Raw genomic sequence first — 14049 nt, 5'->3', positions numbered from 1 at the left:
TCTAATTTATTTTATCTCCTATCTCTTCAATAGTCTCACCTGACAGTCATCACACTTGCTGTAAAATGAAGATATTTAAATGGACTTTGGGTGTACTATTGTTCCTCCTGTTGTCTATCGGGCGCTGTACAGAACAATCTACACCTGATAAAACATCCCAACGGAGGCACCCTCGTTCAGCAGATGGTGGAGAGGAAGGGAAGAAATGTGGTTACACATTCTTGGTCCCAGAACAAAAAATCACAGGGCCAATTTGCGTGAATACTAATGATCCAGGTACTGGTAACAGAAAAGATGAAGTCACAAGAATGGACATAGAAAACTTGAAGGATGTCCTGTCCAAGCAAAAGCGGGAGATTGACATTTTGCAATTGGTAGTAGATGTGGATGGAAACATTGTGAATGAAGTAAAATTACTGAGGAAAGAAAGTCGTAACATGAACTCTCGGGTCACCCAACTTTATATGCAACTCCTGCATGAGATAATTCGAAAGCGTGATAACTCACTTGAGCTTTCCCAACTGGAAAACAAAGTCCTTAATGTTACAACAGAAATGTTGAAGATGGCAACAAAATACAAGGAACTTGAAGTAAAATATGCAGCACTAACCGATCTTGTAAACAATCAGTCTGTGACTATCTCACTGCTGGAAGAGCAGTGCTTGAGAATCTTCTCACGACAGGACACCCACGGGTCTCCACCTCTTGTTCAAGTTGTGCCACAGCACATTCCTAACAGCCAGCCATACACTCCCGTTCTTCTGGGAGGTAACGAGATACAGCGAGACCCGGGTTACCCTAGAGACAGAGATGTAAGGCCACCACCTGATCCAGCTACTTCTCCTACGAAGAGTCCTTTCAGAGTACCACCACTGGCTTTAATTAATGAGGGTGAGTTAACTATCACTATTTATCTAGCCTGAGATTTCTCTGTTTCAGAGGGAAACTGTCCTGGCTATAGGAATAGAATGAAGAATTTAAAGCATCTGGTACATCTAGACCTTGCTTCTGATCCCCCCCCCCCCCCCCCCCCCCCAGCTTTAGTTTGCCAAATATTCTAATTCTTATGCTATAGCTGCATAAGACAAATTTGTTGAAATAGCTGATACTCAGAAATTCAGTCTGAAGAATTTACAAATTTGAGTAACAAAATATTGGGGTTTCTGTCTCCAGCTGGGTTTGACTAATATTGAATATTAGCATATACTTTCTATTATTTAGCCCTGTTTCTTTGAAGATGCCTAATAGCAGCATGTTACAGTAACCAGCAATGGCGAATAACAGAAGCTAATTCACCCTAAATAAAAAAGTAATTTTAAGTAGTTATCTTTATACTGACACAAATACATTTGCCAGAAGTTAATCCTGCTAGAAGAATTTTACTCCTATTCTGAGCTGCTTTAAAATGAACATCTAAATCCGCCAACACACTCGTGCAGTAAGTCTCTAAGTGTCTGGTTGAAATATTCAAGAGAGTAGGATAAGTTTGAAACTATAATTGCATCAAGGCTGGATCCAATTAGATGCACTCAGCTTTGAAAATTTAAAATGAGTAACTACATTCCCAGTAATTTGGTGTCAGTAGGGGATGGCAAGTTAAACTAATACCATAAATATTATGAAAACACATTCAGGAGACTATACCACATCTTCATGTGTTATATTTTTCAGGTCATTAGATAAATTCATTCATCACTAGAAACAAAACTAGTGACAAGAAAATTAACTACCTCTGAGCTGCCCTGAATTCTATCATGATTCTCACTTTATTAAAATTTTGACAGAATTGTGATAAAAAAAAATAATTAAGGATTCAGAAAACCAAGTTTTTCTCAGACATCCATTCAAGTGCTTGCTCTTGACTCCTGTTAACTTTCACACCAAAAGGATTAGGTTGTGATTTTTTTTGTGTGTGTTTGGTTGTTGGGTTTTTTCTTGCTTTCAAATTGCCTTTAGTCACAGTTGGAAGCTCAACTTGGTTCCCAAGATGAAAACAAACATTTGTTTGTGACTGTTCTACAGCATTACAAACAACTAGCTACTGCTGTAAAGAACAGCTATTTTTATTCAGGGTCTGCAGAACATTCAGGCACAAGCCCAAGGAAAATGCCAGATGTCTTTAGAATTTAAATCACACATCATGACACAAAGGAAACAGCTAATGTAAATGCATTACGTTAATGTCTGGTCAGACAGCAAAAGTACAATTCTAAAAAACGGTGACTTCCTGTTTCCCAGAAAATCCACGCTTCAAGGTTTTGTTAAAACTGCACCTTTTTCTGTCTTAATATACGCCTGCTGTACATACAAAATGAAGCAATAGCACGAAATATTTTCCTCTAAATTATCTACCATAGCTTTCACTAACCCTTTGCCACTAAAAGTTCAGAGTTTGAATCCATTTTTGCAAGGGAACACAAAAGAAATCTTAGGAAATTTATTTTAACATTATTCAACTTTCTCTATTTAATAGTAGATTCTTAAGTTTGAAGTTTAAGTGTTTCTTGCAGTGCCTTGGGAAAATGAGGGTTGAGAATTGCTACAACTGGTAGAGCATCAATCATCAAATACAAAACTTGTAAATTGCAACACAATGCCCAGTTATTATCTCTGATTTTTTAAATTAAGGTAAGCATATTTAATGGTCCACAGAAACAAAACTGTCCATGTCATAGAAAATGAACTTTCCACTTAAAAGATGGTGACAACTTATAATGTATAAAGATGTCAGAGAAGACCAATGAAAACCAAACAGTCCCATTTAGAAACAGGACTGTCAAACACTTGGTTACAAGAGAATAAAAAATTGGACAAATAAGTAGGAGCTTTATCCTACTGTATCTGAAGAAGTCGTACCTAACAAATACTTGCACGCAGCAGAAGTTTACAGAAGGGTCAATGTTCATCTTAATATTGTGAGTGGAGAGTAAAATTCACAATATATGGGGAAAAGAAGGATGAGATCATATTTTGTTTAATTTGCATTAAAATTGCTCTAAAATTTGAGGAAGAATAACGTTCCTGTGAATTATACTTTTAACAATTATCTTAATCCTTGGAATAATAACCAGTGTCTCCAAATTTTACCACCACTACGTTGCAAAAAGTAGACAGAATACTTGAAAATTACGCCCCCCACACCCCGCTAATATATCTCAGTTAATGTAGCTTTCTTTTAATATTTTCCCAATTTTATTTTGGAATTTTCCTCTACTACTGCCCAAAAATCCTTTATATGAAGCTTACACAAACACAGCTTCTATATCATCCACTCAAGATAACATTTGGCATCTTAAAATAGGATTCAGCTATCATTTTATTAAGCTTCCAACTTAAAATATTTCATCATTTTCCTGCTCTATTACATCTAATTTCCAATAGAATATGATCTGTACTATATTTCACATCTAAAACCCAATTTTAGAAGGGAAATATCAAACAGATCATCTTCTCAGAATATTTCTAATTTATAACTGTCTCAGCAACTTAGCGTACACAGACTGTTAACAAAGACTAGATATGAATGAGATATTTATTCCTTACATAGGTAACAAGATTTTAAACAGAATAATTGTTTTTTTTCCATTAGCCAGAGCCTCCACTCACTCCAGCACTGTGGAGAATCTTACACTGTTTCACAAACCTCAGCATTTCCACTGGACAAGAAATGTACCAATTCTTATACCACGAACTTAAAATAATTACATATAACAAAGAATTTACTTAGTTCTCAAAAAAGATTCAAGGTTATACACCAAAAGTTATGGGATTTGTTGGATTTCCTTACACTAAAAGCAGAATTCCATTACCTCTACTACAACATTAACTTATGATAAGCACATAGACAAATCTGAGCATCCAAAAGGAGGCAAGTTGCATCCTGTGACCTTAATGCCAGCTGAATTTCAGAAGTGATCAAAGTGTATTATATAAACAGACTAGTACAATTCTGTCTGCCTTAAAAGTTACCTAAGATCACTCCAACCATCTGCTTGGGTCTCCCATGGCAAAATGAATCCTCAATTCCTCCTCCAGTAGAAATCATGTGAAATAATACACAGATCTAATTCAGCTATTCTTAATATTCAATAAACACTAAAAAAATAGATTTTTTCTGATGCAATAACTGCTTTACAATAATACTTCTAAGAACAACCTTCCTGTTCAGTTATACAGTGACGAAATTTACTTTAGACAATTCAAGGAAAGTAAGTGAGACCCAACTTAGTCCAGAAAATCATCTATCCACTGGACAAACTTTGCAATGTGCTCAAATTATGTGAAAATTTTAATTGTGAACAAGAGAAAAAGCACTCATATACCAAACCTACAGTATTTCTTTCCTAAGCTAGAATGACAAAAACATCATCAAATACTGACAGTACAGTATGCAGCAGTACTTTAAATAATAGTTCAATGTCTGCAGCATTCTTGGTAGCACTGTCACAGCCAGAAGCTCCAAGCAGTCACCTTCATTAGATACACAAGTTTTTTGCACCCTAATATGAAATGCTTTATGGATTTCTTGCTAATTACACACCCAACTGGTAACTACTACTTTAAAATCTAAAAAAAGCATGACTTTCAATTTGCTTTTGTCACATATCCTTTATCTGCAATGAAGGTCACTCTCACTCGACCTCTGGCTTTCATTAAAGAATAACCTCAACAGCTGCCTTCTATGCTTCTTTGCACATTAGTTTCTTCTGTGACTGATGAGTTTTCTCTGAACTACTGAGTGGATTTGAGAAAACGAGCCTTCTAAAATGAGAGGAGAGCTGTAGGCAATTTATTTTCAGATTTACTGTGTATGAGTTTTCAAATACATATAGGGCATCCACCACTAAATAGCCATCAGAACATATCCTGCTTTTCACTAGTAAATACCCAGTCTCTCTAAGTCAATTGAGGTAGTGATACACGAACATATATCTTTTTCTAAATAGAAAATAAAAATATTACCAAAAATTGAAAGGCAAACCAGGCAAAGTTTTGAGAGATATGTAAGCTGCATGCTTCTTACAGAATAACCAGATACTCTTCTGTAAGTATTATCTGTAAAATCCCTATTCACATGGTCTGAAATAGAGCTTTCAAGCAGCACTGTCAACAGCATTTTTGTAGAATCACAGGCCAAAACACAAGTATGTGAGCCCTTTTAACTGCTCAGAAGTCCTTCTCCATTGCTTGCTTATTTTCTTCATGAATATCCATCTACACATATCACACCAGGATGACACATGAAACTTACAAGAAATCCTATCCACAGTTAACAGGCTGATACTAGAACTGGGTAAGTACATAAAGGCAAAAATGTTATGCAGTATAAGGAATTTAGTGACAGATTTTCTTATCTGTAGGCTTTGGCAGTATTTCTTAGAGCAGCTCGAAAGCTATTTAAGTAGTGCGTGCCTGGGGGGTTGTTTGGGTGTCTTGGGTTTGTTTTGTTTTAAACTTCCAGCAGTTTCAAATGGGTGCATGAGGACACAATGAAGTAAACTGACATCTACCTTTTCTAAAAGTGGTACAGGAGAAAATAGTTAATGAAAATCATAATGCACTTCTTGAATATCAAGAGTCAGAGTATAAATCTTTGGCACAGTAGACAAAGTTAAAATTCGGTGTTGGTAACCCAAGTCCATTAATTGTTTAGCAAAATGAAGTTTCTGTTTTAAAAAAATTAGGATATTAACACATTTATTAATGTATACACAGTTAATCTAAGACAGTAACTTTTCACACTGTTTTCCATGGTAGTTTTACCTTAATTGAATTAGTGACTTTCCATTATTATTATAAAATATACTGGAACAATGTGCACTGCATAGCCAAGCTTGAATGCTTACAGTATTTCTTGTCAAAAAGGTCCATTCAAAGACTGCCAACAAGCCAAGGAAGCTGGGCATTCCAACAGTGGCATTTATATGATCAAAACTGAAAATAGTAATGAGCCAATGCAACTGTGGTGTGAGAACAGCCTGGACCCTGGAGGATGGGCGGTTATTCAGAAGAGGACAGATGGATCTGTCAACTTTTTCAGGAACTGGGACAGTTACAAGGTAAATTCTGGAATGCAGAAAATCAGCTGCTTCATTTCAGTGTGGCAATGACATTATCTATCACAATCAAGATGGTGCAAATACTTCCAGCATGATTCGGCGTTGCAAATGGTTGTACTGAATGATAAACACTGAGGAGATGGAAATAGCTGCTTAAGTTAGATAGTGAAATTGATTTTACAAAGATAATTGAAAAGAGTGGTCATCCCTCAGAGGCACATATATTTCAGTGGGAATGTCCTATTTCACTCAATGCATTACTAAACTTTGTATGAACTAACTTATTGTCAAAATAGCCAGCATTTGTAACGCACAACACAACTGGGGAGACATGTTATTCTAGACAGTGACTGGGAAGTCATTTATTGCCAAGACCTAACTAAACACATGATTTTTATTAACACGCTGAGAACTAGAGTAAGTATTTGAAAAGCTTAATTGTCTTACTTATGAATAAGCAATCTCAGCCAGTGGAATTATTCATTTAAGCACATTAATACATTTGCAGGATCAGGGCCTCAACTTCTAAACATTCCTAATAATGAATTAAAGGAAATAATTTCTACCTTTAAAATTCGATTAGAAGTCTGAAGATGTAGGGCTGGTGAAGGGAAACACATTCTTGTGTGCTACTGTCATATTATGCACTAGCAGGCATAATGCCTAGGATGACAGCCACATGCTGCTTTGGAGTAATTACATGCTAGACAGGAAATTTGAAAATTATTTGGCTGTGTTTTTTAAACAGTAATAATGTGCTGACTTCATACATATAGGACACAGTTCTTCCCTATGATGCACTGCACACTTTAAATGGATCTACGATTGCCACGTGCATTGTATCTGAAGAGAGAACTGAACCACATTTAACTCAATCAGTAATCTAAAAATAGTGTCATATATACAAAGTAAATGATAAAAGATTAATATGAGGATTTTCACTTTTCGCATTCTTGGAATTTAATGATTCAAATGTTAATCATTCCTTAGTAGCAGTTATTCAAAGTCTTAACTTCTCAGAAAAGTAGGTGGTGGTGTTTTTTTTAATGTTATAAGGCAGTTATAGAGTGCCTTATAAAGTAACCATAAACATTCAAACATAATGCAAAGAAGATGAGGAAGAGTATATAACTGGTGTGTAATAATGGCTCGAGCTTGAGCAAATTTGCCCCCAAGAGATTTGTTGTTACATTGCAGCAGCGGAAGATAGTAGTCCTACCACCTAACTTTCAGTACTTGAAGGTACACCTCTGTGACTGGCTTTAAACTAAAGCCTCCACCACTGACAGCAGAGATGTCTCCCATGCCCACGTTTCTACTTCTTTCCCAACCTCTGTGTGGCTGCACAGCTACAATGCTGACGCATGGGAAGTACTGCAAATGCGGCCATGAGCCAGGAGAAAAGCAATGCTACCATTTTTGGCAGCAGCATGCTGTTAGATCGACTTAAGCCACTTGTGAAACTCCAGCTTGAGTTAGGAGCCTAAACTGTTTATCTACTGGAGAGAGACTTCCCCAGAAAGTGATTTGAAGCAGGAAATCGACTGTAAGTTGATAATCAATGGAGGGCAGGAAGACCTCAGAAACTAGTAAGCATAACATAGCTACAGTGGGTGACATACCTACCTTAGCTGCAACACCAAACATTAACAACACTGGTTTACTAAGGGACACGAGACAGCAGATGTGAAATAGCACTTCACAGCTACCATACTGGTAGTCTGTGATTTGAAAGGAAAGACAGCTTTATATTTCATTTATAATAAATCTAGTAAAGAGCAGAGATGAAATATGTGGTTAAAATTACAGTAAAACCAACACTAGTTGCATTAAAAAGGCAACAAAAAGTTATTTATCTTGAACACTGAGACTGCTGATCCATAAATACCTTTCCCAACCTGGAAATATACCCCCTTAAATTTCATTATTCATACATTCTTACAGATTCCCTTAGCTTTGCCAAGAAATATAGTTAGTTTCCCTATTCTCTCACCCTGTATCTTAAAAAGAAGAGGTCATCACAGAAGACATAGTTTTGCCACCTTTACTGCTTCTCATAGTACCACATGCAGCTAGCAGTCCAACTGAGTAAATGGCCAAGTGCAGCAAAATAAAGCATTCAAATGCATGGGTTCAGCAGTCATTCAGAAGCCCAAAGGCTTTCAGTACCTAAGTTCCACTGGTTTATAATACTCCTATTGATGAGTGTTTTGACAAACAAGAAAAACTAAGCTACTATCACCTTCTGATCTTCTTTTACACAGAAAGGATTTGGAAACATTGATGGAGAGTACTGGCTGGGACTGGAAAATATTTACATGCTTACCAATCAGGATAATTACAGACTATTGATTGAGTTGGAGGACTGGAGCAATAAGAAAGTCTATGCAGAATACAGCAGTTTCCGCCTGGAGCCCGAAAGCGAATTCTACAGGCTACGTTTAGGAACATACCAAGGAAACGCAGGCGATTCCATGATATGGCATAATGGAAAGCAATTTACGACACTGGACAGAGACAGGGATATGTATTCAGGTAAGGAAACTCATATGTATGCGAAAAGTGAATACAGTAGATTCTGTTAGTGATATCACCTTTATAAAAAGAATATAGTACAACAGAGGTATGTAAATTATGATAAAACAACTCTATTGAAAGATGCTTCAAACCGATAATGACAAAAAAATCACGTTGACAGGGCCCCCTTCAAGTGCATGCACCATTCAGAAATTCAAATTCTATTACCCTCGTTGCAGGCACACTTGAGCAAGCTTTATATTCAGCTCAATGAGATCTTTATCACTTGCATGTGACTCTCTGCAGTCACAATACCCAGCCAGGTGATCTCTCAGAGTACTGCCGTGGCCACAAACCAATAATCACCATGAACTAAAGCCTCTGAACAGCATAAAAAGAACTGCAGTTGTGCACAGGCTTAGTTATGTACCAAAAAGTGAGAAACAGGCAGATCACTTTGTTTTGTTCTCCTTAAAGGACACTTTTTTGTTCATTTCCATGCTCTTCCTCCAGTTTTCCCCTTAAAGCCTTAGCAGTAAAAGAAAGGTTGAGCAGTGTAATACTTCAACTGCTTTTTCTCAGCTGTCAATAACCATAAAGCCGGACAAATCGTGCAAACTCTTAAAAAAGCCTGTAACAGTAAATACACAAGTTACAAGCAACTCTTTGTGGAACTGTGGCCCTGCGTACTGCTTGGGACTGTATCAACTCACATTGCTTCCACTGAAGTATTTCTAAACAGTACATAATCCGAGTTCCTTGAACGTTAGCTCACGGACAGCCACTGCTGGTAGTCTGAGAAGAGTTGATCTCCTTAGTTTTCAGCTGTCACATTAAATACTGTGCCAATAATCCCCCCTCCAGGCAATGGTCGCTGTTGCAACAGAATTTATAATTTAGGTAGAAGCAGAAATTGATATGACCACAACAGGCTACGAAGTACTTCGAAGTTCCCTCTAAGAATAAGACAAACTATGAAAGCTTCTGATAACCTCTCTTTCTCCTCTTTAATGTTGAAGTTCACCCATTTCTTTCTGTTCCACAGGAAACTGTGCTCATTTTCACAAAGGCGGCTGGTGGTACAATGCGTGTGCCCACTCTAACCTTAACGGGGTGTGGTACAGAGGAGGCCACTACAGAAGCAAGTATCAGGATGGGATATTTTGGGCTGAGTACAGGGGAGGTTCCTACTCCTTGAAAGCAGTTCAAATGATGATAAGACCTATAGACTGAGGAGGAAAATCCCACAGTGCTCAAGTGATCACATATAAACTTCCTGGTGCTTGAGTTCCAGAAAAATAAAATATTACTTTTTTATCATTATTTTGCACAATCTAAAAGCAGGTCTACAGTTTTCCTGTCTCCCCGCCCCCCCCCCCCCCTTGTGTTCCCCTCTCCTTTTTTTAGAAACCTTTTCTACTGTGACAGACGGTGTTTTTTTAAACACACATTCACAAAAGCAGATGTTTGTGCTTGCAAAGCATATTTATCTTTGTTCAAGTCCAACGTACTTTATGTAAACAGTCATTAAAGCTGGTAAAAGATTCCAGATATATGACAAGATATAAGCTTTTTCACTTAAAAAGCTTATGCTTTTTCAGGTTAGCTCAACCCTTAAATGTAAATATGTGAAATGACATTGTCTTGCTTTAATGTGAAAATGGATTAGTTATTTAACAATTTATTTAAAAATGTTGGTATTACTTTCAATGAAATTCTGAATTTACATTACTGTTTAAGATTTACTCCAAGAAGCTACACAAAAAATTGAAGACATTCCAGCTTTGCCAGAAAATAGAAATTTTTGCAACAAATAATTTCAAAATAATAAGTGATGAATTAAACATAAAATATAAAATGTCTTAGTGGTGTAGAGAATTCCTTAAGATCTGCATACCATACCTTCTGTAAAACACTTAGGCAAAATGTTCCTAACATAAGAAAAATAATTGTATGAAATTATTGATAAACTTAAGATAATCAAATTGCTCAGTATTTTTTTTTTTTTACTTTCAATCCTCATATTCAAATGCCTTAACTATGCAAAAATATTTCTTGATACTTTGAACTTAAATGGCAAAACAAAAAGGTCCGATATTAAAATAATGACTTTAAACCTGGAGACTCCTCCCCTGCCCCAATTAGGAGCGATGAGGTCTGAACAAGTGTTCACACATACTAACGTAGAGAAGGACTGAGTCTCTGAATATTAGAAGTTTTCCTCCAACACAGCTTTCTGCTGACATAGTAAAACAAAGATTAGAAATCAGCTCCGAGTGTATTCTCCCTGCCACCTCAACCTTGGACTGCTCTTATGACATACACATTTCACTTGCCCTACAGGTAAACAACTTTTGATCCTGTCTATATTAAAGTTTCTACCTTCTAGATATACATTTTCCACTAGAATTAATATGTAATTTAAGAAATTATTCAGAAAATATTTTTCCAATCTTTAACAAAAGCCATATAACATAACTGCACCAAAACAAGATACTTCCAAAATCAGAAACAACAAAATGTTCACTTTAGGTACCAGAGTCTCCAAAACTAAAGCTTTCTTCCTAGTATATAAAGTTATTTAAGAATTGTACTTAGCCACACCTTACCTAATTTAATATTACACAAAAACCTAAATACGCTGTTCTGAACTGTAACTAATGTATGTGTACGGCACCTCATATGTGCCTTCAGGATTTTAAGGAACTTTGGCCCTATTTAACATAAGAAACCCTAATAGCTGAAAGAATAACCTAATATTATTGTTACGTTAAATTAGTCTATATCAATTGCTACACAAAACCTCATTTCTAATTCAGGGGACAGAATTGAAAGCATTCTGCTTTCAAAATACATCCTCTGGAATAGATAAAGCTTCATTGATAATTAATGGCTGCAAGGGTTGTAGTTAAATCTTTGGTCAGAGATCAAAGCCAACAAGTTTCAACAATATTTAATTGGGGTTGGTGGGTAGATGGGGAAATCAGTCCCAGCGTGTTTCATTCCCAAGTTCCAAGAATTTTAACTGACAGAAATGTTTAAGATTACAATTCTGAAATTGTTCTTTATATGAGGAATATTTGTTTGTTACAAATACCGTACAGACCTCATTGATTGAGTGTTCTATAAAATGCTTTTTAATTGCAAACATTTAAAATTCAGACTACCTGTAGTCTATCTTTTTTTCTAGGGTAGCCAGATAGAAGAGCAGTTCAGGTAAATTTAAAAGCTGAAAATGCCCTCCAAAACGTTCCTTTAATGAACACTTCTGACAGCTTTAGTTCATTCAACCGACAGATCTCTTCTCCTTGGAAGAGATTTTATTTTATCACAAGAGAATCTCTTGCCTGCTACAAAAACAGTGTTTGTTTATTCAGTACAGTCAGTTGAAAGCTGTACTTTGCAGAAACCCCTAAGTAAAATCAGCTTGCACTCAACTTTTGTATTCAATCTATTCAATCTTATATATAGACATCTAAAAAGTGAGTCTTCCCCAATTTAAAGCTGCAGGATGGCGTTAACTAAACATTTTTACAAAATACACCAAGAAAGCTCAGATTGTACAATGTGTCTGCTGAAAGGAAAGACTTAAAATTAAGTTGCTGATTTAAGATTACGATGAGGGAAAGCACAGTGTCTCTTTCAGGTTGGTTCATACTCTGTACAATAATTTACTACTTTCAAGTGCTTGTTAACTATCAGTTCTTCACTTTTGGGTTGAATTTTCTAAGCAGGGTAAATGACTTAAGAAGTTCAATGTTTTCTCTCACACTTTTTCTAGAAAAGTTTTTCAAAAGAGGCTGTAGCATCCCTCATGATTATTGCACTGGACATTCAGAAGCAGTTTGTCTGTGATGGATATTTCACCATTCCTGTACTATCAGACCAAATTTAACCAAGCAGACCTTGAAAAACTTTAACTTGTACTAAACCTGAAACACAGTTTTTACATTTATTCCCAAAATCTATGGCAAGCTTTATCACTGAAGTAGCTGAATATTCATCAGATGAATACTTCAATAACCTGTTTTCAGCTTCTCTGTTTCTGGATATACTTCCTGAAAGACAGCTATAAGAAAATATTTCACAAGGTAGTACTGCTTAGTTAAATAAAAGTCTTACTTCTCAAGATATGGCTCAATTGTTTCATTGTGCAATTTCAAATGAATCTTAACTCCATGATAAGACTCCCTTTGAGAATGGGGTTTTATTCTAAGGTGAATTATAACATTACATATACAGCTCCCATTTGTTTCGGCTACTTCAGTTGGCCAGGTGATGCAACAGTGATGACACATCCCACATCGCATAATGAGGACCTAATGCTGAACATTTTCATTGGCGTTAGCACTCTTAGCACTCACATTTAAGTTATTGAGTCCACACTCACGAAGTACTCCTCGCACTTGCATTTCTACATCTCTGGAATCACATCACACTTACTGCTGCAAGGAACTGAAAAATATTCTTATCCCCCCCCCCCCCCCCCCAATTAAATGGGGAAGAACGTCTCTATCTTTCTACCTTGCCCACAGTGAGTGAGCTGTGGTAATAAGAAAACAGTCTGTACTTCTATGGCTCTATTCCCATTGCAAAGACTATACAAAAAGAGCATTTCAGCTTTATCTCACTATGCTAAGATGGTCATGAAAGACACTCCACACCCACATTCGATATTTGATTGCATAAGGGTAAAGCTACTAACCTTTGAGGGGTAAAACATTCATCCTTGAAATTGCAGCTGAAATTTCTTTATATGCTAATTTTCCCTATGACCTTCCAAGCAGGGTCCTTCACGACCAGTGCCGGTATTTCTCCGGAGGGGATTTGCAATGACAAATGTAACTGTGTGGCAGGCTTTATTCTCTGCACTCTTGGAAAGAGCATTTTAGGGGAGCATGGCAACTGCAGGATCTCTGCACCAACAGTGAAGAAAGCCTCACCCCACCCCCTGCTTTTACCATGAGAGGAAATGGATCTTATGATTAATCCCCCTCCCAGGCACATACCATGATCAGAATTTCAAACTGCCAACTTCCAGGTAGACTTTTGCACACGTTTTAAACCAGGAGCAGCACTACTCCTGTGTACAATTTTACACCAGAAGTAACAGGAGAAAAAAGACCCTTTCATGATTTATAACCTATAGCTGGTAAGCTTAAAACAGAAAGTAAAACAATCAAGATACTTCTGTTACATATGATTCTTACATTTGTAAAAATGCCTTGGGAAGGGAATTTTAGAAATAAGACTCCTGCAAATCTACTCAAGTCTTACTGGAGATTAAAGCTTTGATCAGATGAGAACAATTGGACTCAACAGCCAATCTTCCAAGATAGATCCAGATTTATCATGGCTGTAGTTTAAAGGCAATTTTGTTCTTTTTGCCACTTATTTAAAACTTACAAAATTAATTTTAGAGGGAGTGCACTAGTGGACATTTGCTATTCCTTTGGAGAATTAAAAAAAAGGC

At 36.6% G+C, this 14049-nt stretch overlaps 2 protein-coding genes across 5 annotated transcripts in view; one reads left to right on the top strand and one right to left on the bottom strand.

The window, feature by feature from the left end:
- RALGPS2 (Ral GEF with PH domain and SH3 binding motif 2) overlaps positions 1 to 14049 on the bottom strand; it is a gene marked incomplete at both ends in the record, with an annotated part of 100523 nt that overhangs the window by 40663 nt on the left and 45811 nt on the right. The window lies entirely within an intron of this gene.
- On the top strand, positions 66 to 9809 carry ANGPTL1 (angiopoietin like 1; the record flags this gene model as incomplete). The annotated part of the gene is made up of 4 exons (XM_082483928.1): positions 66 to 891; positions 5866 to 6059; positions 8324 to 8594; positions 9622 to 9809. 4 exons carry the CDS (start codon positions 66 to 68, stop codon positions 9807 to 9809), a joined length of 1479 nt encoding a protein of 492 aa, XP_082340054.1.

This window comes from Vanellus vanellus (genome assembly GCF_965231255.1).
Source record: "Vanellus vanellus genome assembly, chromosome: 5".
Classification (NCBI taxonomy): domain Eukaryota; kingdom Metazoa; phylum Chordata; class Aves; order Charadriiformes; family Charadriidae; genus Vanellus; species Vanellus vanellus.
This window is presented reverse-complemented; position numbering and strand designations above follow the sequence as displayed.